General features: G+C 55.0%; 1 protein-coding gene across 1 annotated transcript in view; it reads left to right on the top strand.

Moving 5' to 3' along the window:
• The window catches only part of PRKCA (protein kinase C alpha), a 364,351-nt gene extending 353,230 nt beyond the window's left edge, over positions 1-11,121 (top strand). The window contains exon 17 of the mRNA XM_065897487.1: positions 10,678-11,121. Within this exon, the coding sequence (XP_065753559.1) occupies positions 10,678-10,842 (165 nt within the window). The 3' untranslated portion in view covers positions 10,843-11,121. The remainder of the gene's footprint in view (positions 1-10,677) is intronic.
• Positions 11,122-24,011: the final 12,890 nt, after the last annotated feature.

The following is a 24,011-nucleotide window of genomic DNA, read 5'->3' as shown; positions in this document are numbered from 1 at the left end:
GGCCCGGGATCCTTTCCCCATTGCACAGTGGCTCGTCTTCACGTTTATGCCTCTGGAGATAAACCGAGAGTCTGTAAGACGTCTGCCCCCTCGCTCACCCCACCTGCGGCCCTGCCGTGCCTCCCAGGAAGTCCCGCTTTGCCCCGCACCCAGTTTCTGAGGGCCGGGTGGATCCATGCCAGGTGGCTCCGCCCCGTCTCGGCCAGGATGGGGTGGGCTCCGGAGAGCACCGGGTAGCAGCGTTGCACCACCGTCGGCGGCAGAAGCATCCCCGGTGGTGACGCGGCCCAGATCTGTCTCGTCTGACGGGTGCCCGTGAGCTGGCCAAGGGGACCCTCCTGGGGCGCTAGGGTACCGGCTGGGCGGCTCAGGGCTTATTCTTAGAGCGGCAACTTTCTCATCCAATGTGCTTACGTGGCCTCTCCTCCAAGGATAAAACTGCTGGTGGCGAGCCCGCGGATTTTATTTTCCCAAGATACTTTTAGCACAAACTGAAGAAAACCTAAAATGCATCGGGTCAGGTGACTTCCTCCTGAGTTGGCGTTTCAAGGAGGGGCCTTATGTCTCCGCTGTGCCATCTTCTCCGCAGCCAGTTCTGGGCCCTGAGTCGGGAGGCTCTCCTAGGAGAGGATGCCAGCCCTCCAGGTTACAAAACCTGGTTTTAAGAGGAAGAACGATGAAGACGGTGATAAATGGCGCTGCCGGCGGTCTCAGGAATATTGTTAGGGATTTTCTTTCTTGCCTTTCATATCTCTTTAGCCTTCTTAAGTTAAGTACGAAAGGTGTACAGTAGCAGCCTACACACAGCTTAGTTTCTGTACAGGAACAACATGGAGACGCACGCTGAGCCTGCTCTGCCTGTCGAGCAAAACGCAGCTACTTGTCAGTCACGTTGCAGAAGGAGACTCCATGCAGCGACGTCAACCGTGATTTATCCATCTTCCTTTCCTGCTTATTCCCACCTCACTGGCAGAAGAAGTTGTGTCTTCGCATAGCTTCCCACCTATGGCGACGGTGGCCCTGAACTCAGATGGGGGGAAGCCAGAGGGTCCTTGGCTCCGACAGCCAAGAATGCACCGTTCCCCGTGGGCCGCAGAACTCACTGGACCGCGTGGTCACAGCCCGTGGCAGGCAGTTGAGCCGGGAGCCGGGTCTGGGGCGGGGAGTGTATTTATTTATTCCTGGAACGCTGCTGCTGTCTGGTCATTGTTCAACCGAGCGCTGGTTAAATTTTTAGAAAAGAATAAACTGCGTCTGGCTGTGAAGAAACAGCCCCCGAACTCACAAACAGACGTGGAAGTCATGGACCAAGGCCCTAAAACGGACGGATTCATGCGAAGGGCCTGTCTGGTGAGAGCTCATCTGCTCGCAGTGAGACGGCCCAGGCAGAAACCCACATTGTGCTGGGGAGTCTGGACACAGAAAAGGAAGAAGCTGGGAAAAAATGCAGAAGGACGGGATGGGAGAGGCGGGAAGCGGAAACCACGGTGGGTGCGAGCGGCCACGGGAACAAGCAGCAGACTTTTTGTCCCAAAGCAGAAGAGCGTCAAGGGCATGGGGACAGGTTGGAGGGTTCTGGCCCCTGGAGAGCTCATCCCTACGGCAAGCCCCCTGCACGGCCGCAGAGTGAGGCCCTTATCTCAGGAAGGGGCATCTCAGCGGTCTCCCGGGACACTGCACTGGGGCGGGAAGACCACGTGCCAGGAGCAATAGTGGCCGTTCCCACCTGCAGGAAGCAGCGTACGGCACGCTGCCGTCGAGGCTGCCAGACACGCGGGGCTTGACATGGCGGCAGAGGAGACCCGACGGCCTCTGAGTTACTCCGCAAGAGGGGTTCCCGGCTTTCTCGGGGGAAAGTGTAGTTCCCTCACCCAGAGCCAATTACAGAGTCAAAAGAGTTTCTAGATAAAACCCAGAGCTGCGTCCTCTCTGACGGGCAGTGTTGTTGTTCAGAGAGAGATGCGGTGGCACCAGCCTGGCTTTCGCTGCTGAGAAACCCGTCAGGCAGATGTTTCTGCCAGAGGCTCTTCCTCAGCGCGTGCAGTGAACCCGACGCTGAGAGCAGCTCTCCTCCTCTGAGCAGTGTTTATAGCCCTGGCTGGCTACCGTGTCTGTCTCGGTGAAGTCTGCTCGATGCGTTTGTAGCAAGTGCTGGAGAATCAGTTTCCCTGAGACTTATCGTATGAAGGGACTGTTGGCCCCTGGCTCCCGTGAAATCAAGGCCTTGGTTACTCTACACACCAGCAGTAGGTACCCGCAGTTGTCGGGAGATCAGGCTTGCCTGTAAGCTTGGGAGTCTCGTGTTTGTTTTAGTTTTTACTTTCGTTTTGGACCCTCCAGTGAAAGCTTGATACAGAGTCACTGACTTCCCTCAGCTGAGCTGCGTACCAGTGGGCAGCCAGCGCTTCCCTGGAGGGTCGGGGCTCCCACGGTGCCCTGGCTTTGCTCACCTTCCTGTCTCCCTGAAGTTGCACCAAAGTGCCTGGAACATGTGGGGTTCCACCGTCCCAGTGCGTGGCGCGATGCACTGGGTCCACGAAGAGGCTCCAGCAGAACGTTCCGTCCACGGCAACATTAAGGGTGGGTCTGCAGTGCAGCGGCAGCCTGGGTTCTGTTCAAGGCCACACGTGAAGGAGGGCGGGGAGAGGGATGACAGTGTCAGGCGGGTGGGACTGTGGCCTTCCCCCCGAGGGGGGCGAGTCTGGAGACTCAGGGGTGCACCAGCTCCTAGAGGGAGTCGGGAGCCTGCCCTGCGGCCCCCCACGGTGGGAGAATCCGTGTCCCGTGTGAGACTGTGAAGGTGAAGATGATTTGCTAGAAAGCGGGCCCATCCTCGCGTGCTGGTTTCTTTGGAAAAACCGAAGCCAAAGCAAAACCAGACGGCTGTGCTGTGATGCTCTCCTGGAGAGTGTTAGCAGCTCCGCAGCGTCCCTTCCTCCCTGTGGAGAAAAAGCACAAGGCAGGCTGGTTTCAGTTTTCTCTTTACTTGCGTCTCTGTGAAGGAGGAGGTCCCACGAAGGACGATGGCCCCGCGTCCTGAGCACTCCCTGCAGAAGGAAAGCTCTTCCTTTTTGCTTTTCCTGAAACCACAGAAGGCCTGCATCTTACTCCCTGCAGGTTGCCCTCAGAGGCACACGCGAGCCCGAGATCCTGAGCCAGCGTCACTCTGAATTTTGTAGGCGTTTGTCCTGATTTATTATTCATGTGAGTAAAATGCCCAAGAAGAGCCTTCACATCTGCATTCAGCCTACCCACGAGAAATAACAGTCTCCACAAGCATCGGAAGCAGAGAGGTAATTGGTGCTTCTCTTTTTGGATTCTATCCATTGGCACCAACGAGCAGAAGAGCTAGTTCACAGGCCGGCCAGAAGCGCCCCCTGTACTGAAATGGTTATTAGAAATTAATCTACGAAGTGAACACTGAGAAGTGTATCCAGGATTGATGGGTGAGCAGAGCACTTTAGAAGTAGGCCTGTCTATCTCAGGTAGGCTTTCTTGGGAAATTGCTGTCGTTATTTTATCAAAAAGAGACAGAAAAAGGAAGAGAAGGACTTTCCTCGGGTCTGCGGTGAGATGCACGGTCAGGTTCATTTTCCTGATGGCCTCAAAGCCCTTTTTCTCACAGGGTCATTAGTTTGTTTAGATAGTTTGATGGTGGTTTGATTATCAAAGTTAATGCAGTATTCTCTTTAATATTTTTTATTTATTTTGAAATAATTATTAATTTCAGACTTGCGGAAGAGTTGCACAGGCAGTATAAAGAATTGCTGCATCCCCTTCACCCACATTCCCTCAGTGCTACCATTTCAGCACATTCCCTGTGTCATTCTTCCTCTGCACCTCTGTGAGGGCGTGTAGGCAAGGACACACATGTACATACTTTCTCTTCTGAACCATTTGAAAGTAAGTTGCAGACTTACACCTAAATAATGCCTCTTTACACCTAAATAATTCCATGTGTATTTCCTAGAACTAAGGACATCCCATGGCATTGTATTCTTTTGATAATTGCTCTGAGAAGTTATTTGTACGGGGTAGCAGCTCTCCAGGTCACAGGAGAAGAAGACCCTGGAGTGGACAGCAGCCTCGGGCCGCATCTAATCAGTTCTCCCAGGTGGCAGGTGGGAGACCTTTCCATGGAACCAACAGCAGTGATGCTAATTAAAATCAAGATTCTCAAGGCTCGGGGAGCTTCTCTGACAACATACGGACACTAACCAGCCTTGGGAGACTAGAATCTGCCATATTATGATGTGCTGAGGTGGGATTTAAGCCTTGGAACCCACGTAAGACAGCACCTTCTCCTTGGTTAATTAGAGGCAGGATGTCTTCCTATTCCTGGGTAATTATGCTCCCAGATGCTTTTCTGCTTGAAAGAGAAATGGGAAGAAATGAGACTTTTGAATAATTATCAATATGAATAAGTAGCGCTCTCGCAAGGCTCAGGGAGCTGCCGGCGGGGAGTCACGGGGAATGCGGGCCCTGCGGGCCTCTGGCCGAGGGAATGGACCAGTCCGGTACCCAGGGTCCGGAGTGAAGGCGCCGTGATGCTGGGCATGACAACAGCCACTCTTGGAAAAGCGGCCTTGAGCGCCCTGAAGCTGGCCGTGCGTGTAAAGAAAGACCAGGCGGCGTGCGTGTTCTCATTGCAGAGGGTACAGGCCACGGCAAGCCAGAACCTTTGCCCTCAACCGCACGGGGCTCTCACCTGCAGGAACCTAACCGTTTAGTGTGTCCGTCTTCAAAGCCGCCTCCAGGCCAGAAGTGGCCTTTCCTGAGAGGTGCTCTGAGGCGGCAGGTGAGGGGAGCCCTGTTTAATTTTGTCTGAGAAAATAGGGCCTGTCTCCAGGGAACGCTGGCAGGAGGTGAAAGAGGCCCCAGTCCCTTTTTAAAAAAATTATTGTTAAAATACAGTCTCCTTGCGGTGAAAGAGATGGTTAAGCGGTAGAGAAGGATATAAAATGAAAAGGCGGGATCTCCCTCTCCCCAGGGACCACTCCCGCTGCCCACTTGGCATTTCCGTAACCTTCCAGAAAGCTGTACGCGTGCATGGATCTATACACTTTGTCCCTACGTTGCTCACATGGGCGTGTGGCCTCCTTTGCGTGGGGCCCGCTCCTTTCCTTTTGTCCCCAGGCCGGGCACTGACTGTTTTCCAAATCCTCTCCTCTGCCCATTCTCCTTCTCCAGACTTTCTGCACCAAAATGCACTGGCTTCAGTGGGCGTCCAGGCCTTCGGTGAGCACACCTCCAGAACCTTGGGTGACGCAATGCACAAACTAACCTCACTTCCTCCCATAACCCTTGGCGTGCGCTCCTGCTGGGTTGGTCCTGCACGGAGGCCCCCCGCCCAGCATGCTGATCTTAGGAGGGCAGACCCCAGCTGCCTCCCGGCGGCCCAGCCCACTTGCTAGACGGTTCCCTGGTGTGGACGTGACCTCCCAGGAGGCGCCCGCTCCTTTCTGCCGCTGGTTTAACTACGTGAAGAGTCAGGGATACGAGCCCATCGCTGGCCGTGTCCTCACCACCCCTCCACGGGGACCACGGCGCGGGGCTGAGGTCAGCTCCCCAGACCGGGGCTCGGGACGCGGGGACGGTTCCCCTAAGACGAGCTAGCCGCGTCTGGTCCTCGGCGCAGACGGTCCCCGCCCTGCGAAGCTTCCTCTCTCCTTCGTCGCGCTGCTCACCTTTACTCTGGCTTTGTTCTGCACCCTCATGCTCTCCCGGGGTCGGTTTGGCGTTTTGCTCTGTAACGGCAGCGTGTTCGAGCTACTCACACTCACCCTAAGTCCCGCGCCGGTGACCATGAGGTTAATTTCTACGTCACCGAGACACCAAGGTGTAAGGCACAGGCTTGAGACCAGCACATGTGTGGTGCATTCTGGGTGGCCTCTGCCAGGTAAGAGTCACAGCCGAGAGGCCCACGGCCCGGCTCAGGCTCCGTCCCTTCCCCACGGCCCCCCGCAAAGATGCAGAGGCTGTGAGCCGACCGACCTTGCGCCACGCGGGGCTCCGGGTGGGGAGCGGCGCATCCCAGATCCCACCCGGGGCTTTGCCACACGTCTGCCATCCCGCTTTCTCCTGGATTCATTTTACTCGTCGATGATTTTACCAAATGGGTGGGAGCGTCCAGAGAACAGAGGAGTGAAGTCCTGAATCCAGAGCTACGGCAGCAGATAGACTGTTAATAGTGTTCCACTCGTCCTTGGCCTAGTAATCAGTGGCCGTCTCCACGCCGGGCACGTGCGCTGCGTGTGGCGTCGTAGGTCTGTATCAGGCCTGGTCATCTATAAAGGGTCGCACACATGCCGTCCCTCTGACCTCACAACAGCCGTGGGAGGTGGGTGTTCGCATCCCCCTCTATCTTTACAGAGAGGCACGTGCGCTGCCCAAGCCGACCCCGGCTCCTGGCCTCTGGTTGAGTGCCTCATCCCCACCGTACCCCGGGTCTCCCCCTGGTGTCAAGTGCGTCACCGTGATCATGGAGGCCGTCCGGTCTCGGGGATGGCCAGAGGAGCTGTCCGGGCGCACATGCTGGCCCAGCCGTGCTTGGGCCACTTCCTCCGCCCTCCCCCCCTGAATCTTTGTCCCAACCAGTCGTGGGGACCTCACGTCCCGCGGGCATCCTGGCAGCTTCAGCTGGCAAAAGGTGTGGGTGGCCTCCGGAGCTGGGGCAGCGCACACGCAGCCGTGGGGTTCTGCTCACAGCTAGCGAGTGCTGCCTTCACCTGCTGTGTCCTCAGGTGGTGGAGAGCCCCGAGGCCGTGGACACGCCAGCCTGCCTGGTGTCCCCTACACCCCCCATTCGGGCCCCGGGCCTCTTCTGGCTGCCTCTCAGATCCAAGATGGCGCCCGAGACCCATTTCCCGCCAAGCTGATGGCCCCGGTGAGACTGGCTCACAGGTGGCCGGGAGACTCTTCTGTACCGTAAAAGACAGTAGCTGGTTAAAGCCACTGTTTGTCTTTTCCCCAGGGATCCAAAGGGCCCTGAGTTTATCCCGTGCAGCGGGTGGTGGTATGAGGACAGTTGCATTTTTTGCACAAACGTCTTGAAAGACAAGTAGTTCAAGATCTTCTCCAATTTGACCTAAAGGAGGCTGTTTCTGGCCTGATTTCGCTGAGTTGCGGAGCGCTCATTTTTAAAGCACCGGGAGAGCCTCTGTGGTGGAAAAATAAGTGCTGTCATCGAGCCAAACCGGTAAAAGCAGCCGAGCTGCCCCCGCCCCTTGGGGGAGGGTCTTCCGTCCGGTGTGATCCCCCTCGGGGTCAGATACCCTCCTGAGCCTTGGACCTCAGCTCACCCTCAGACCCCGCCTTCAGCTCTTCCAGACCCGGCCCCCCACGGCTTGCCGAGACCCTCTCAGAGTCACAGAGCTTTCATTCTTTGCCGCCGCCTGCCCGCTCGGGGTTGGGTTGACCCGGTCTCCGCCATCCCCCTCGGCCCCCGCCAGCAGCATGGTCACGGCACGCAGCTTACGCGCCGAGGATTTCCGTCCGCGCGTCACCACCCCGGGCTTCGCAAGCTGCGCAGCCCTTTTAGGAGGAGTCTCTGGACACGGCTTCAGAACTTCCCGCCCTCAAGCGTCATCCCATCCCCAGGCTCCTCCGTGTTGATGGTCACGTGGTCCCCCTTCTGAGACCTTGGGATCTCTTCGTTTACTCTGTTTTTTATTTTTCTTTGGCGGTGGAGCCCTGGCTTTGAGAAATTCTCGTTGGAAGGTGATCTGCGAGTACTCTGCAGGAGGTGCTCAGGGGAAGGTGTCAGTCTTTCCTTTGAGCCTTGTGGTTGCACAGAGGCTGTGTGATGTGTTCACAGGACAGACGGACGGGCCTGGAGCTGGAAGGACAGGTCTCCAGCTAGCGGAGGAGAGAGAATTCACCGTGTCGCCGTCCTCTTCCTCTTAGGGACTTCTCTTCTCCTTTGATTTTTCTTCCCAGAAATTGCTTCTCGCTCATCTTTGCGTAGTCAGTGAATGCCAGGAATCAGTGAAGGAAGTAACCTTTCCCTGAGGAAGCACACGTGCCAGCTGCTGGGAGCACCCAGAATAGATGTGCTCGAAACCTTCCAGGCAGTGGGTGTTGATTAATCGGAGTCCCGAAGGATGTTCTGCTCACAGCCACGTCCCCCGAGGCTGTAACGCTTGCGTACGAGACTCCTGCCCTGAGTGTCCGCAGCTTCTCCGTTCCCTGCTCTCAGATCTGGCTGGCTTGCCTGGTTCCCTTGTTTGGCCTCCACCTTTGCCCTCACACTGACCTTGGGACCCACTGAGCCTTGCTTCGCAGTTGGAATATTTCAGGTTCCTCAGCCACAGCCCTGTGGACCTCGGGGCCAACACCTCTTCGTGGGTTACCCCATTGCCAGATGTCTGCGGGGCGGGGGCAAAACCTTCCCTGGATGAGGACCACTGGTGTCTCCGAAGCAGGGCTCTTTCTTCTCTGTTGTCATCTTCACGGTGGCGTCTGGACGCGGTGCTCTGTGGACGTTGGTTGCTGTTGGTTGGTTTCACTGACGTATCGAGTGCAGACCCTTGATTAATTCTTGGGGAGAAACGTCGTGCCTTTTCTTCCTTGAAGAGTGCTTCGACTGGTTCACGGTGGCCTGTGCACGTAGAGGGGTGCAGGCCGCAGGCCCTGCTTCTGCTGACTTTTGCCCCAGAGGCACTTCGTGCTCCTTGGGAAGGCGGAGTGTGAAGGGAAGGCCCCACCGCCCCTCGTGCAGGTGGCAGGGCCCGAGGCATGGGCAGGACCAGCAGCATGGCCCCGGCAGAGTGACCGGAGGGGCCCCGACAAGCCCCCCACTCGTTCGCCCACGTACCACCCAGCAGTCACTGGTGTGAACTCGCCTCCAGTTAAAAGGCAGGTGGTCGCTTACGAAAATAAAAACCACCCCAGAGGGCTTCCCCCGTGGCGCAAGTGGTTGAGAATCCGCCTGCCGATACAGGGGACACGGGTTTGATCCCTGGTCCGGGAAGATTCCACATGCCGCGGAGCAGCTAAGCTGGTGTGCCACAACTACTGAGCCTGTGCTCTAGAGCCCATGAGCCACAACTACTGAGCCCGTGTGCCGCAACTACTGAAGCCCGGGCGCCTAGAGCCCGTGCTCCACAATGAGAGAAGCCACTGCAATGAGAGGCCTGCGCACCGCAACAAAGATTAAACCCGGCTCGCCGCAACTAGAGAAAGCCCGCGCGCAGCAACGAAGACCCAGCACAGCCAAAAATAAATAAATAAATAAATAAAATAAAATAAAAAACAAAACAAAAAAAAACCACCCCAGAAAGGAAAGGCCTCAGTTAGGAAGGCCTTAACCTTGAATTTATGGCGTGCTTTCCACCAAGACATGTTATTTGATAAGAGGGCGGGGAAAGTATAAGAAGCTAGATTCTCGAGGAGAGCTTCTAGACGATGGGGAGGAGCTGTGACGGAGGAGGTGAGAAAGTGCGGCCCGAGACTCAGCTGCCCTCACAGAAGCAGCAGCAGCAGGTGTCGTGCGCTCCCGCACGTGCCGGGCTCTGTGTGAAACACTACGTTCAACCTTCGTGGCAGCCCAGGAGGGGGCCCCAGCTATTCTCCCCACCTTACAGATGAAGAGAAGGGGTGGACCCCGCTTCGCAGCCTACCTAGAGCCGTGCTCTGTTAAAGGTGCAGGACGCCTTAGGCCAGCTCAGTCAATTCACGCTGCCCCGTAGTACCGGCCGGGGATGGGGCAGGGGATGGGTCACTGTGTCTCCAGAACACCTCCCAGAACTCTGTCTCAGAGTCACCTGGGATCCTGGGACTCCGGCATGCCACAGCCTTCCGGTGGCTGGGAAGGCGAACAGGACACCCCTTCCTCTTATGCGGGGTCAGACTGCCAAAGCAGTGCTGCTTCAGCGGCTGGGATTCCAGACCGGCCCCCACCCCTCCTCCAGGGCAGCTCTGCCCGCAGCCCATCTTAACGAAGTGCCCTGGTGGACCCAGGGGCAGAGGAATGAGTGTCCAGGACGGAGACCGCCTTCTCGGGGCACCAGCATAAACCTGATCCAGACCGAAGCCACCAGCGATGCCTGCCACGGCGACCTGTCCGCCGGTTGACCAGACGTACCTAGACCGCCGAGCCCAGGGAAGAATGGCCCAGCCTTGCCACTACGCTGACCCCTTCCTGGTTGAAGACTAATTTCGGGGCTGAGATTCTAGAACCTCCCAGTTGGAAGACAAGAATAACACAGCTTTTACTGTGTTAATACAAGCCTGTATTACAGACAGGCTTGCAAAGAACCAGACGTGGGACAGTATCCCAACCTCTCAGTTCAGGGGCCACTGCCCTCATTTCCACCCACATCCCAGCCGTTCAGCGTGGACGCGTGCCTGCTGGCCCCGCGCATGCGGCCTCGTGCTCGTGGCTCCGTGACGGGACGAGAAATAAGAGGCCGTGGCCTCGCTGGCGCCTTCCCGGCAACACGGCCCTCCCGCCTGGGGTGTCCCGAGGCTGCTGGGTGGTTTACAGCTGAGTGGCTCTCTGTGATTGTTCGCTCTGCCTTGCTTTCGAATCCCGTTGGCCTGCAAATCCTCCAGAACTCGTCCTGCCCAGCCAGCCCTGATGCCCTGGCCACGCTCCTCCCCGCAGAGGCCCAGAGAGCTGCCGCCTGGGGTCTAATAACCTACTGACCGCTCCTTCTTTTTCTTTTCTCTCCACAGTGCGGCAAAGGAGCAGAAAACTTCGACAAGTTCTTCACGCGAGGGCAGCCTGTCTTAACACCGCCTGATCAGCTGGTCATCGCTAACATCGACCAGTCTGATTTTGAAGGGTTCTCCTATGTCAACCCCCAGTTCGTGCACCCCATCCTACAGAGCACAGTATGAAACTCAGCACTGAGAACAGGCGCCTCCCCAGCCCCTGCCCCCTGCCCCCAGCCGTGGGAAATGATCCTCAGCCCTAAAGTTTGAAGGCCACCGCCTTGTTTCCAGGGGAGGCCTGAAAACTGTAGGGTTATTAGTCCAAACGTGATCAGCTGTTCAGGGTCTCTCGCAACCAAGAGCATCATCTTAGCGGCAGGTGGTGTCGTGTACAGCATCCAGTTTAATTGTGTAGAGGTCACATCTGGCGGTAGGTTAACCCTTCCTGGAAGGCAAACAGACTCTACCCCCCCTTTTTGTTTTTGGTACAATTTGACATGTTTTCCAGACCCTCTGTTGATTTTCACCATCCGGATCCCCCAACCAGACATGTTCAAAGGAACCCGCTCCAGTCCAGGGAGCCGGAAACATCTCCGCCCAAGACATCTTTGGAGTAAAAGAACGGGGAGCCCAGAGAGTGAGCAAGGTGGGACCCGGGGGAGGTGGGATTGGGGCTTCAGAGGACCCGCTGCTGGTGTTCTCTGCCTCGATGGAAACGGTCCCTAGGGCCCAAGAGGCCGGGAGGAATCTGGTCCCACCTGCAAGCTCACTGTTCCCAGAGGTTGACAGTCGTAACCCACTCACAGTTACGGTCCAGCAGTTACCAGTTTAGAAAAAGAGAGGAAGAAAACCTCAGATGAGTGTTGGGGGCATCTGTCGTCTTGTACCCTACTTGGCTGATAACTGTCTCGATACTTGCATTTCTTTTTAAGAGGCCAAATCTTCTAAGGACTCCGCTAAATGAGCATGTGAAGTCATTTCAGATCAAGGGTAGATCAGTGTGCGTGTGATGTTCATTTTAATCTCTGGGAGATTATTCTGGATCCAGGGTGCCATCAGCGATCATGCCACTACACACAAGTGTTGTTAGCCAACCCCCCTCACACCGATATTTCGCTGCCTACTTCCTAAGAAGCCGGAGCGTACACCTCCCACCCCTTTTGTACTTATTTATTTAATAGGCTGTGGTGTTTACGAGAGTACGATGTACAGTAAGTTAATCCAAGTGTTGACTGTAACTTCAGCCCCTAGAATCGATTCCCCTCCCGTCTCCAGCCCTCGACATCCTCTTGGGATGAACAGTAAGGTTTTGGTCCCCCGTTTCCGGTTCATGTTGAATGAAACACCTGAAGCTGTAGAACAGGGAACCTGGATGCGTATCAGCTCAAAGAGGTTTTATTGCTAGAAGGATTTTTAAATGTTTTGCAAAGGCATCATGCAATGAATTTTGCATGTTTAGAATAAACCTTAATAACAAGTGAATCTATGTTATTGATATAATCGTATCAAGTACACAGAGTATTATAATAATTTTATAAGACACAACTGTGCTGTGTCTGTGACGGCTCCGGTTTCTAGTCTGCTTTTCTGATTAAGTGTTAGCTTCCTTTTGTGCCGCTGTGCTTCCTCTTCCCCACGCCGACTCCGTGCGTGCCCTGCATTGGCACTGTGTCGGGCGTGCTGACTTTTTATTGCAGTGGATCTGATTTCGAAGGTGAATGGCCACTTTGCATGATCAGTTAGGCTTACATACACATATACGTAAAAATATTCGATGCTGCCTGCAAACAGAAGTTTCGTCGGGGCTGTGGGGTTACCGTCGAGGCGAGACTCCTCTTAGCCTCTGAGCCCTGTCGCCTTCGTCACGCGTCCTCCCGTGGCAGCAGGAGATGTTCAGCTCCCGCGCCCCCAGAACGTTCGTGCAGGTGTGGTGTCACGGCCCGCGGGCTGCCCTTCGCTCAGTCGGTTCTTCCCTTCAGCCTTGTTGCTGCTGGAGACCCGGGGTAGCAGGGACAGGAAGACGCCCTTCCTGACGTGCGTGTGCGGATGCCCCGGAAGCGTGCTGTCCATCTCACCGTCCTCGGCACGCCCCGCCGTCCGCTGCCGCACGTGCGGACTTCGTGAGGCACAGCCAGGCCCTGGAGCCGTCAGCAGACGCTCTGGGGAGGCTGCAGATGCCCTCTCGGGTGTTGCTAGAAGCGGCCTTCCCTGTCTTGTGAGGAGCACTTCCGTGGGACGCAGCGTCACAGTGCGGGGTCCTCGGGAGCCGGTCAGAAAGAGCGGAAAGAACGTTTACGAGGGACGTGGTTGTCAGTCCTTACAGGGGGCTGCTCGGTGCCCCGTTCCCCAAAAGCGTGTCCCAGCGAAGCGTCTTCTCACTTTTACTCTCTGGCTGTTTGCCTGAATTTCAGCTGCCACACGACCGCTGAGGGGTCTTAGGGATGAGAGGCCTCGGCCATCCTGGGAAGCCTTGATTGGAGGAAGAGATGGGGTAGGGAACAGGTTAGACCAGAAAAGAGCAAATTCTTCTGCCACCTCTTACGGACCGTAGACTCAAGGGCTCCAGAGGGGCCCCGGCTGCAGAACTGTGGCCCCATGGGTCCGTGCACGTCCGGGGGCTGCATCTTCCCCAGGTGCACCTCGTTTGGTCTGATAGAAAAGGGACCCAAGTATAGAAAGAGCCTAAGAAGCAGAAGGGCCGGTCACCCTGCCCCGGAACGGAGCAACAGCAGGACGGCAGATCCCCAGCTACGCCCCAGGGGTGAGGAAAGTCCCAGCAAGGAGCCCGCGGGGTTGAACCACGTGTTCCCGAGCCCCTCGCTGCCTGCTCGCGCTAAGCCCCGGGCAGGTCACGCTGTCCTTCACACAGCCAACACGTTTCCAAATGATTCATCTCTAGGAAACATCCCAGCTGGTTTTTTATCCTTTCTGAGTGCGTGGCAAAGTTTTAAAGGAAATACCGTGTCTGGGGGGCCCTGTACTCTGCGTGAGGGACTGCAGGCTTGAGGACAAACTTTGGGGGAAAACAGTAGAAGCTCCAGTGCCAGTGAAGTGCTACCGTGATGGGGCGTGTTGGTGCGTTGCCGTGTCCCGAATGTAGATAGAAGCTAATGCTTTTCAAAAATCTGAGCAACCCAAGACAGTTCTGCTGAAAGCACACGTCATGTTGGTAACCGTCAGCAGAATGGATTGATAAAGGTCTGTGGCTTTATCCCCATTCGTGGAGGTCACGTAAAGTAAAGCCGCAGGGAAGGGGCCGCCGTTTCCAAGGGGCTGGGATAACAAGGAGGCCCTGAGGGGCCAAGTCACTGAGGGACCCGAGAAGGGTCAGCCCCGGGCGCAGCCTGTGTCGCTGGGGTCCATGGAGGTTCGGGCCCGCAGGGGAATCCAGCTCGAGCTGGGTCCCCCGCCAGACACTGTGACGCGAAAGGCCGTTCAGATTGGTCCCGTGACCTTCCCCTGGGAGGCGGCTGCTCCGAGGCTGCGGCCAGTGCGCTGGCGGCCCTCCTCTGGGCATCGCCGTCAGACCCACGAGGGGTTTGGGTTGAAGGAAGAATATGGGACGTGCTGCCCGCAGAGGTTAATGGGAGGTTCGCTCGAGGCTGGAATGATTCAGAAGGTCGATAGGAGACCCCGGGAACCGAGCGATGGCTCTCCGTCACGTCTGCTGCTACTTTGTTCACGTGCATGCAGAGCCTCTGCCTTGTCGTGTCTTCGGAGATGCTTAGGCTTTTTCCTATCCGGATTTTGGGAGAAAGCCAGAGGGTTCACAGATCTCCGGAAACTTGGTCTGAGCCGGTCAGCTAGGAGAGCGTGAGGACCCTGATTAACGCGATTCAGCGAACGATTGTCGAGCCCCTCAGAGCCACGGTCCTTAGCCGTGGTCGGCAGGGAGTTTAGGGAAGAGTGGGTTTGAGTGCGGAAGGGCTGGCGGACGCTTGCAGCGGGAGGAAGCCGGCAGGGAGGGAGGGGCGCTGCGGTCCCCGAGGCTGAGCCGCGGGTGGTGTCCGGTGCGGCTGCTGGCCCTCCTCCGCCAGCATCTCCCAAGCGCCAGCAGCGTCCTCCCTGCCCCCTCGAAGAGGCTCCCGGTTCTCTGGGCGGGGCCGAAGCATCCAGCAGGTGGGTTCGCACCCACTTTTCCCCTGTCACTTCCTGTAGCTGGGGGTCCGGGGAGGGGGGAGCGGGGACAGAGCAAAAGCAACTAACACTGCAGGTCCCCCCCCACCTCCCCGATTCCACGTAGCAGGAGGGATTTGAGTGTTTTGCCGGCGTTTGTTTGCTCAGTGCTGAAGGGAGGACAAAGTGAGGGTCTTAGGTCTTTAAAAGCCTCAGGAAGGAAACACCATCTGACAGTCATTTTCTCACCTTGGTCTTGTGAAGTCGCCTATTGTACCATTTCCTGCTTCTTTAAGCCCAGCAGGGGCAGCACTAAAGAGTCACGATCGATCGTGAACCTGACGCTGGGCAGCGACCCAGAGATGAAGACTCTCAGGGTCGCGGGGACAGGGAAGGCCTGACAGTCACAGGAAGCAGAAGGCCTTCTCGCTGTTCGTGACCACACCCTAATTTGACAGGGAGCGTTGGGAAATGTTTTTAAAACCTTTTCCTTGAGTTGCTTGGGTTACATTTTATGAAATATACTGACTGTCAGTATTTCTGTCATTTCCCGTGTGGGCTGACGCAGCACATCTAGGGAATGCTGTATATTTCTGTTGTTAGAAAGGTTACCTGCGTTACACGTGGGTGAAGGCAGCCGTGTAGAAATGGTGTTGGCCACAATTCTGTTAATCCGATAGTGTCAGGGGCTCGTCAGGAGGGTTAAGGGCGGAATGACCAGGATCCCAGCGCCACTGATGTGTGTGATCGGCTGTCCGTTAATAACGGTGTAGGTCCAACTCAGTCATCAAACAGCCTCAAAGTGACCCACACTAAGGCCCACACGTTCCAAAGACTTTTTTGAAACCTTACGGAAGAAATTAATCTGTTAATTCCAACAGAACATCTGAATATACTGGGCTATTTGTACTTTTTTATAGAGAACTTTATTAACTCAATTCTTCCTTAGAAATGAGTTTTTAAAATAAAACTACTGACAGTTTCATAAGATTCCAATCACACGGAGCCTGTAGGAGGACTCACCTGGGGTCAGCTGGAGCACCCCTGTCCTGCAGTCCCACTGCAGGATTTTCCCATCCAGTGGGGTATGGAGTCCTCATCACAACGACTGGGAGTCCAGGTGGAACACGTCAGCAGAATGATGCCCTCCGTGTTTTTAATGAGACACTGGGGACAACTGTCTAAAGTCTAGAAACTTTGGGACCGCAGGAAAAAGATGGCTTTAGTGTCCCCTTTCCAGATGCAGCTTTAGGACAGCTTTCCCATTTCCTTGCCCTGCGAGGCTCTGCGACCACCTTTTGGCATGGGGATGGGGGGGCGCCTCCTCAGCTCTGTCTCCTGTCCCCACGGGCCCCCAGGTCTCGCATACATTGTGAAGGTTCAGTGATGCCCTGCGAGAACTTGGTCCCTGGGCGACTCAGAACTACCCTGACATCCCCAAGAAAGAAGCAGCAGATGTGCCCATTGGCATCATCTCTAGTGAGTAGACGGGACCCTACTTGTCAAGGCTACTTTATGAGAACCTTTTTTTCTAAAATAAGACAAAAGGTGGCTTTGCATTTTCTGATCAAACGGCTCTGTCTTTGCCCCTCTGCTTCCCTTTAGGAGTATTTATTCCTGTGATTGTTGGTAGATTCTCGGTGATACTCTTCCTGGAAAGCTGTGATTCTTTTCTTGAGGGGGTTAGTGGACCATTCAGAATCATCCGTGAAGGCTGTTTTCCTTCTGAGGCTAAAAATTCACCTCATGTCTCTTCTCTTAGGGTCTTTTCGAATGTCTTTTGTAGATGGTCAGAAACATTTGGAATCACTGCTTTGCTGCGTGAATTAGGGGGAAGGGTGGGCTGAAGGACAAGCCGTGTTTAAAGCATCCTTGGAAAGGATCCTATGTCAGACCCCAAATGTGTGTGGAGGAGGGACAGGAAGAGACGGAGGCTGCAGTGTTCCCTTCTGTCAGGCACCTGCTGGCAAAATGTAGAGGCCATTCAGCTGTCAGATCACATTGGGTTTATCGCAGGTGAAATGGATGTACAAATTACTGCATTGCTCTAATTCACATAACCTCTAATCCTTGTTTGCATGATACGCTTTGTTAGATACATTAACTGTAGTTTGGAAGCAAGTGTGTATAAATAAAGATAATGATCATTCCTTCGTGTCCCCGGTCTCATTTGCATCCCTCTGTGGCATCACAGTGAGTTTTCATCGTGTTCACCTGGCGAGTGTAGCATTTCAGTCTGGGTGCACCCCGTGGACGCTACTGTCTTTTCACCTGTGTCGTGTGTGCCTCTCCATTTAGGGTCACTGTCTTTTATTTCCTAAAATACTTCCTGCTTTGAATTGAAACCCAAACAGTTACGGGGATAAAAATAGTGGCAGGTCATTGAGTCTTTCATTTACGGAGGCCAGGGCTCGTGCCAGCTGGGGAACAGCGCAGACGGGAAGGTTGGCGTGGCCCCCGCCTGCCAGGTCCCTGCACCCCGAAACTGCACAGGACACACAGCAGCTGGTGAGGATGTCGTCCCAAGACAGAGACCCACCCTGGAAGAAGGGCTCCAGAAGGAATTCAAATCTTGGGAATTTTTCTCCAGAAACAGACGTTTCCCACGCATCCTGTCGGCTGCCCTGTGCGCTCGGCTTCAGGACTCCCCGCGTTCAGCGTCAGCAGCCTTCACCCTGTACTTATACTCACGGGTGAAAAACGGGGAAATTTTCACATGTGAAACAGGGAGCCTTCCAAAACACCCAGTGTCTTAAAACTCAACACTCCCGAGGAGATTAGCCTCAAACAGAATTAAAGACCAAGAAAACAAAGCGAAACAAGCAAATCACTACTTCTGAAAGCCGCGGCGGTCTTGGCTCGTGCGCTCACCTCCTTCTGGGGGGCTGCTCCCCACTCTCGCTCTCGGGGTCATGCGATCCCGGCCTCTCCCGACCGGCTCTGCCCTGTGATCCCTTCCTCAGGGTCCTGCCCCAGCCTGCTCACTAGATGACCCAAGTGCCGGTGTCCACGGGGCTAACGTCCCGTCCGCGAGCTGCTGTATTCCCCCTGCATCTCCCGAAAGGTCAGGGTCTTCCCGCTGCCGGTTTAGATGAGGAACAGCAAGGAGCTCGTCTAGGGCCCTGGGAGCGGCGAGTGGTCACTGGCTTCTGGGCTGGCCCAGGCTTCGCCCGGGGCTGGTTGCTCGCACAGGCACGCGCGGCTCGTGGCTGCTACTCCGCTGCCTTGGCAAAGAGGCCATGTGGAGGGCGGCTTAAAATGGCTTTTCAGCCTCTGCCCTCGCTCCCACCAGGTGCTGTTTTATTTTCCGTGCGTCAGGCCCAGCCCTGCGTTCCCTTTCCCTTTGGCTGCGATGCGGCATGGAGCGCGTGCATCCGGCACGGAGCAGGGCAGCGTCCTCGGAGCAGCTGGCCACAGGGAGGGCCTGGCTCAGCCCACCGCGATTCACCCCGCGGGGCAACCCCAAGGCCCATCAAGATCAGGTGGGCAGGTCCTCCTGGCGCCACGGAGGCCTAGGGGGTGGCCTGAACACCAGGAGGTCAGGACTTGATGCATCATTAAGCTCGAGATCGCGGCTCCCGGCTGCCCGGGAAGCCTGTCCCCGGCCCCCCAGACACACACGCCTGGTACCTACGACCCAGGTGGGGCTCTGGCTGGGCTGGCAGCTCACGGCTGAGCCAACTCAGAGGGTCGCTCAGCTTGACGTGGCCCCCGTGGCTCCTCCCCGTCCCCCCCATGGCTCCTCCCCGTCCCCCGGTGGCTCCTCTCCATCCCCCCATGGCTCCTCCCCATCCCCCGTGGCTCCTCTCCATCCCCCCATGGCTCCTCCCCATCCCCCGTGGCTCCTCCCCTCCCCTCGTGGCTCCTCCCCTTCCCCCTCATGGCTCTTCTCGTCCCCCCGTGGCTCCTTCCCGTCCCCCTCATGGCTCCTTCCCCCGTCCCCCTCGTGCCCCATCCTCGCATGGGCCTGGTGCCCGTGGCCACCTCCAATGGTGCATCCACGCCCGTGAGCTTCTCCCCTGCTTCGCCCTGTGTCTCCCACCCCAGGAGAGGCAGGCCAGGGGGCGGTTGAGAGCAAAGCTCTGCAGCCATCCTGCTGGCCTCCCCCCGGGGGTAGCTGCTCGATCGGGGCCGAGTTGTTTGTGTCTCCCGGGGCCTCAGTTTCCTCGCGTGCAAAAGGCGCTGCTTATGACGGTGCGGCCCCATCGGGCCGAGGGTCTGTGTGGAGCATCTCCCGCAATGGACGCCAGCTTTCACGACCCGGTGGGAGCCCCGGCGCGAGGCCCCCCAAGACCAAGCCGGGCCAGGGCTGCAGCGAGAGCACGGCTTCTTCTCTCCCTCAGCCCTTTTTGAGAAACGGGGCCGCGTGCCAGCGGACCGGGGAGTCCCCGGTGGGAAGGTCATCACTGAGCCAACCTCGGCCTCCAGGAGCAGGGCTGATGGGGGCGTGTGCCTGGATGTTCTGTAAACAGGACTTGGGTCCTCGCGAGAAGGGGCGGCCGAGCCGCGAGGGAGGGAGACTGAGGGGCACTGACGAGCCTTGAGGCACCCTGGGCTCAGCAGCCCCCCGTCCCGCTCTGCGCGGGAGGATGGGGGGGAGGGAGGGAGGATGGGGGGAGGGAGGGAGGGGGGAGGGGCCCACGCCGGCGATGAGCAGCGAACGGCTGTTGAAAGAGACAGAGTGAAAGCGTAACCCCCCGGGGGACCCGAGCCTGTGTTGTGGCTTCAGAGGCGCCCCGTCCCTCTGACCCTCTGTCCCTGCCCTGAGATGGTGGGCAGTGTGCCTTGCGGTGGCAGGGGCTTCTCTGATTGTCCTGCGTCCGGTACCAACCTGTGTCCAGCTCTGCCCACTTACGTCCAGTCCACCAGCAAGACCTGCTGGGTCTACCCTAAAGCCGTGGTTCGCTACTGGGGGCAATTTTGCCCCCTGGGCAGACGTTTGGCCATGTCTTGAGACATTTTTGGTTGTCACAGCTGGAGAGAGGGGCTACTGGCGTCTAGTAGATAAAAGCCAAAGGCCCGGGATGGTACTAAACATTCTACAACACACAGGGCAGCCCTCACAGCAAAGGATGATCCAGCCCCAAACGGCAGCGGTGCTGCTGCCGAGAACCTTGCCCTGAAACAGGCCCCCAGGCCGTCCACTTCCACCCATGTCCACCGGTCTCCCCGCCTGGTTCCTGAGGCTGCCCTTGACCCCCGCCCCATGGCCCTCTGTGCATCAGCCAGCATGACCTTGTCTGAGCAGGTCCTTTACCTGCTTAAAGCCCTCCAGTGGCTTCCCATGATCTTAGAATAAACGCAAACTTTCACACTACCCACCAGCCTCATACAATCTGGCTCGTGGCATGTGAATTCAATGGGTAGGAGGTAAGCTCAGAAAAGTGCTGGCTTGATTATTCACTCGTGTGTGTGTGTGTGTGTGTGTGTGTGTGTGTGCCCTTTCCCATCAGAATATAAGCTCTACAAGAAAACCGAGCAGGTCCATCCCGTTCGCTGCTGGATCCCAGCACCTAGAACAGTACTGCACACATAGTAGGGCTCCAAAAAATGTCCGTTGCATGAATAAATGAGTGAATGGATGCCAAGACTGCTCTGAGGCTGGCAAGTTGTGACCCAAAGCATAACCGTGTCATGGCCCGTGCGCTCGAGGTGTTCGCAGGCTGATTAAGGAGACAAGATGTGCACGCGAGAATTAATTCATGACCAGCTCTCAGCGCTCTTCGCGAGCCGAGGAAACCCAAGCTGTCAATCTGTGCCACCAGGCAGCACCTAGAGGCACTGCTGCTGCGGTTACACTTGGGCGATTGTTGACGGCCCTGAGCTTTCTCTTCTCCAGCCTGTTGAGTGCTCTGGGGTGAAATCCTGGCTCAGCTGAAACGCTAACACACACGGGCAAAGGCGACAGTCCACACCACGGGCGGGGAGCAGAGCGGAGCCTGCGAGGATGTGCAAGCAGTGCTTTGGCTCTAAGAAAGCAGAACAGGATGTCTCCCTGAGATGCTTTTTTTAAAAAGCCAATTCAATAAATACATTGCAGAGAGGCCTATTCTAGGCAGGAGAGGGGTAAATACAATTTGGTTCTAAAGAACAGGAAGAGCTAGTGGTGGACTCAACAGACGGAGGGAGAAGGCAAAAAAATAAAAGTACACACACACACACACACATGCACACACGCACACAGGCACACACTGAGTGAGTACCAAAAGCATGCCAGGCACTCTTCTGGTTACCTTAAGTGCATGTTTTAAAGCCCACAATGACTCCTTGAGGTAGGTCCTATCTACTGTGCCCATCTTACAGAAGAGGAAAGCGAAGTCCAGAGAGATTAAAGAACAATTCCCGGTGAGCAACGCCCGGCAAACCTAGCCAAATGGAAGAGAACAGATGTGAGCCACGCTGGGGGCCTTCCTGGAGGAGGGGGCAGGAGGCTGTGGTCTGATGGAGGAAAGGATGGGTGGGAGGGGTCAAAACCACACGGAAATCAGTAAACAGGTGGGAGGGGAAGGACTGACTCGTATCCAGTGCTCGCTGCGTAATTCCCACGTAATCATCTCGTTTAATCCCCATGGCACGCCTGCAGAATAGAAGCCGTTGTTCACACCTTACAGATGGGGAAACTGAGGCCCAGGTTAATTAACTGGTTTCCAGTTCTATAACTCCTAAGCATCACAGCGAGGTTTCTCTGTCCTTTCTGACCTTGAACACTTAGGGCACCAAAGAGGCAGCCTGGCTGGGGTGTGCGGGACCTTCCCGGGGCCCTTCTCCCCTTACGGCTTCCTGCAAAGCCCACCCCATCACCAAGGGAAGTTTCCTTTTCTCATCTGACTCTGATGCCTATGAGACCAGAGGCCCTTCTGTAACTGTTTCTGGAAGCCTCTCTCCCACCTTCATCTGATTTTTTTTTTTTTTTTTTTTGAGCTGTCTGGGTGTGGGTAGAGAGAGAAAAATAGCGCTGCGGTTCTCAAAACGCAGCAGGTCCCTTTGCAGCCGCCCCACCTGGCTGGCTGTCACCTGGAGAAGCCCCAGAGGAAGGAGCGAGCTGGCAGGCGGGGGGCTGGCTCTGGGGTCACCCTCCCCCCACAGGACAACCCTGGTGTTGAGACCTCCCAGAGGTCAGAAACAAATGGAAGTAGTGAGTGCAGGTGACCCGCAGGGCGTGTGGGAGGGAGAGTCAAGGCTGGCCGGGCAGGGTCAGCACCAGCTAGTGGCCAGAGACCTTGTTAACAGGGAAGAGCTGATTTCTTTGGCAAAGGGCAGCCCAGGGAGGAAAGGTTGGACTTGGGGCGGGGGGGGGGGTGGGGGTGGGGGCAGAATACTCTGGGGGTGTTTTTACTTTCTGGAAAATTTACGAAAATAACACCTGATTCTTGTAGCTAATACAGATAGGAGAAAGAAAACCTCCCCATCCCAAGATAACCACTGTCATACTTAAAATGCTTGATAGGGGCTTCCCTGGTGGCACAGTGGTTAAGAATCCACCTGCCAATGCAGGGGACGCGGGTTCGAGCCCTGCTCCAGGAAGATCCCACATGCCGCAGAGCAGTGAAGCCCGTGCACCACAACTACTGAGCCCGCGCGCCTAGAGCCTGTGCTTTGCAACAAGAGAAGCCACTGCAATGAGAAGCCCGCGCACTGCAACAAAGAGTAGCCCCCGCTCGCTGCAACTAGAGAAAGCCTGTGCGCAGCAAGGAAGACCCAACGTGGCCAAAAATAAATAAATTAACAAACAAATAAAATTTAAAAAACAAAAAAATTCTTGATAATTTGCTCATTTCACTTAATTATTATTAATTATTTTGTTACATTTTCATAACGGGGACAGTGAAGTTCTCATATCAAACTTACCGGGACCCTAAGCTGGCCATCTAAAATGGGGATGGCAAACGTTGACATGCAAGTTCCTTAAACATTTTATGTAACTTAGAGCCTGTAAACACACGACATTCAGAAAGGATGAGGTCTTCTCTCTCTGTGGCTCCTTCTTGCATAAACTATACCCATAATGCTTGACTGAAAATTGCCAATTTGAGGTTATTTGAAGAAAAGCAAAATATTCACAAAGCAACCTGAATGCAAAGTCCTTCTTGATGTTTGCAGTATTTTCTAGTATTTTGTAGTAGCCTTGCCCACAACTAGCTCTAGAGCCGTTTTTAAAAACTCAGCTTTATTATCCTTCTTAGACATCCTATTGTGTCTTCATTGAAACAATTCTGTTCTTTGCACTCGTATATCTTCAGTCTCTGAGGCATTTGCTTAAATTATTTAACTAAAAAACAATATAGCAGCATCAGATGTTTGGGGAATAAGTTGGCTGATTTGCACTAAGTCACAGTGAGAACACAATTCCACAGAGAAAAGATGTTCAGCATGTCATGGGCATTATTTAGTGTTTTGTAGAGAAAAAAAAAAAAAGTCTGTTAATCCATTCAGGGGACATCAACTAAGAAAGATTCCACTACAAAATTTAGATCTTTCCACATAATTGTATTGTTTTTTAAGAGCTGTATAATATTCCATTTTGTACATATGCATTATAATGCCTCCTAACCCATCACTTACTTTCAGCCTCATGTCCTAACGTTTAGGAGGTTCTCAACTTTTTCTATCATAAACAACACTGTTGAATATTCTAATCTTTATATCTTTACACACTTAACCAGTATTTCATTCATTCTTTCTTTCATTCAAAAAATATTTATTGAGCCCCTACTATGGACCAGGTACTATTCTGGATCTTGGGGATACAGCAATAAACCAAACCAACAAAATCCCTGCTCTTGGAATTATATTCTTGTGGGAAGATTCCACATCCTTAGGATAAATTTCAAAAAGTTGGAATTTTAAAAAAATATTTATTTTGGCTGCATGGGGTCTTAGTTGTGGTATGTGGGACCTTCGTTGCGGCATGCAGGCTCTTTGTTACAGCATGTGGGATCTAGTTCCCCGATCAGGGATTGAACCCGGGCCCCCTGCATTGGGATCATGGAGTCTCACCCACTGGACCACCAGGGAAGTCCGCAAAAAGTTGGAATCTTTGGTCAGTGGCTATGAGCCTTTTCAGGGCTTTTGATACATATTGTCAAAATGCAGTAAGAAGTAAAGGAAACCACAAATTCGAATTTTTACCCAATTGAATCATTTCAAAGTTTCATACGTACTCATACACCCTACGTACCTGCATGTAGATCTAATAGTTACCATGTGTATTAGTTATCTACTGCTGCAGAACAAATTAC

Source organism: Phocoena phocoena, chromosome 19 (assembly GCF_963924675.1).
Source record: "Phocoena phocoena chromosome 19, mPhoPho1.1, whole genome shotgun sequence".
Taxonomy (NCBI): domain Eukaryota; kingdom Metazoa; phylum Chordata; class Mammalia; order Artiodactyla; family Phocoenidae; genus Phocoena; species Phocoena phocoena.
This window is presented reverse-complemented; position numbering and strand designations above follow the sequence as displayed.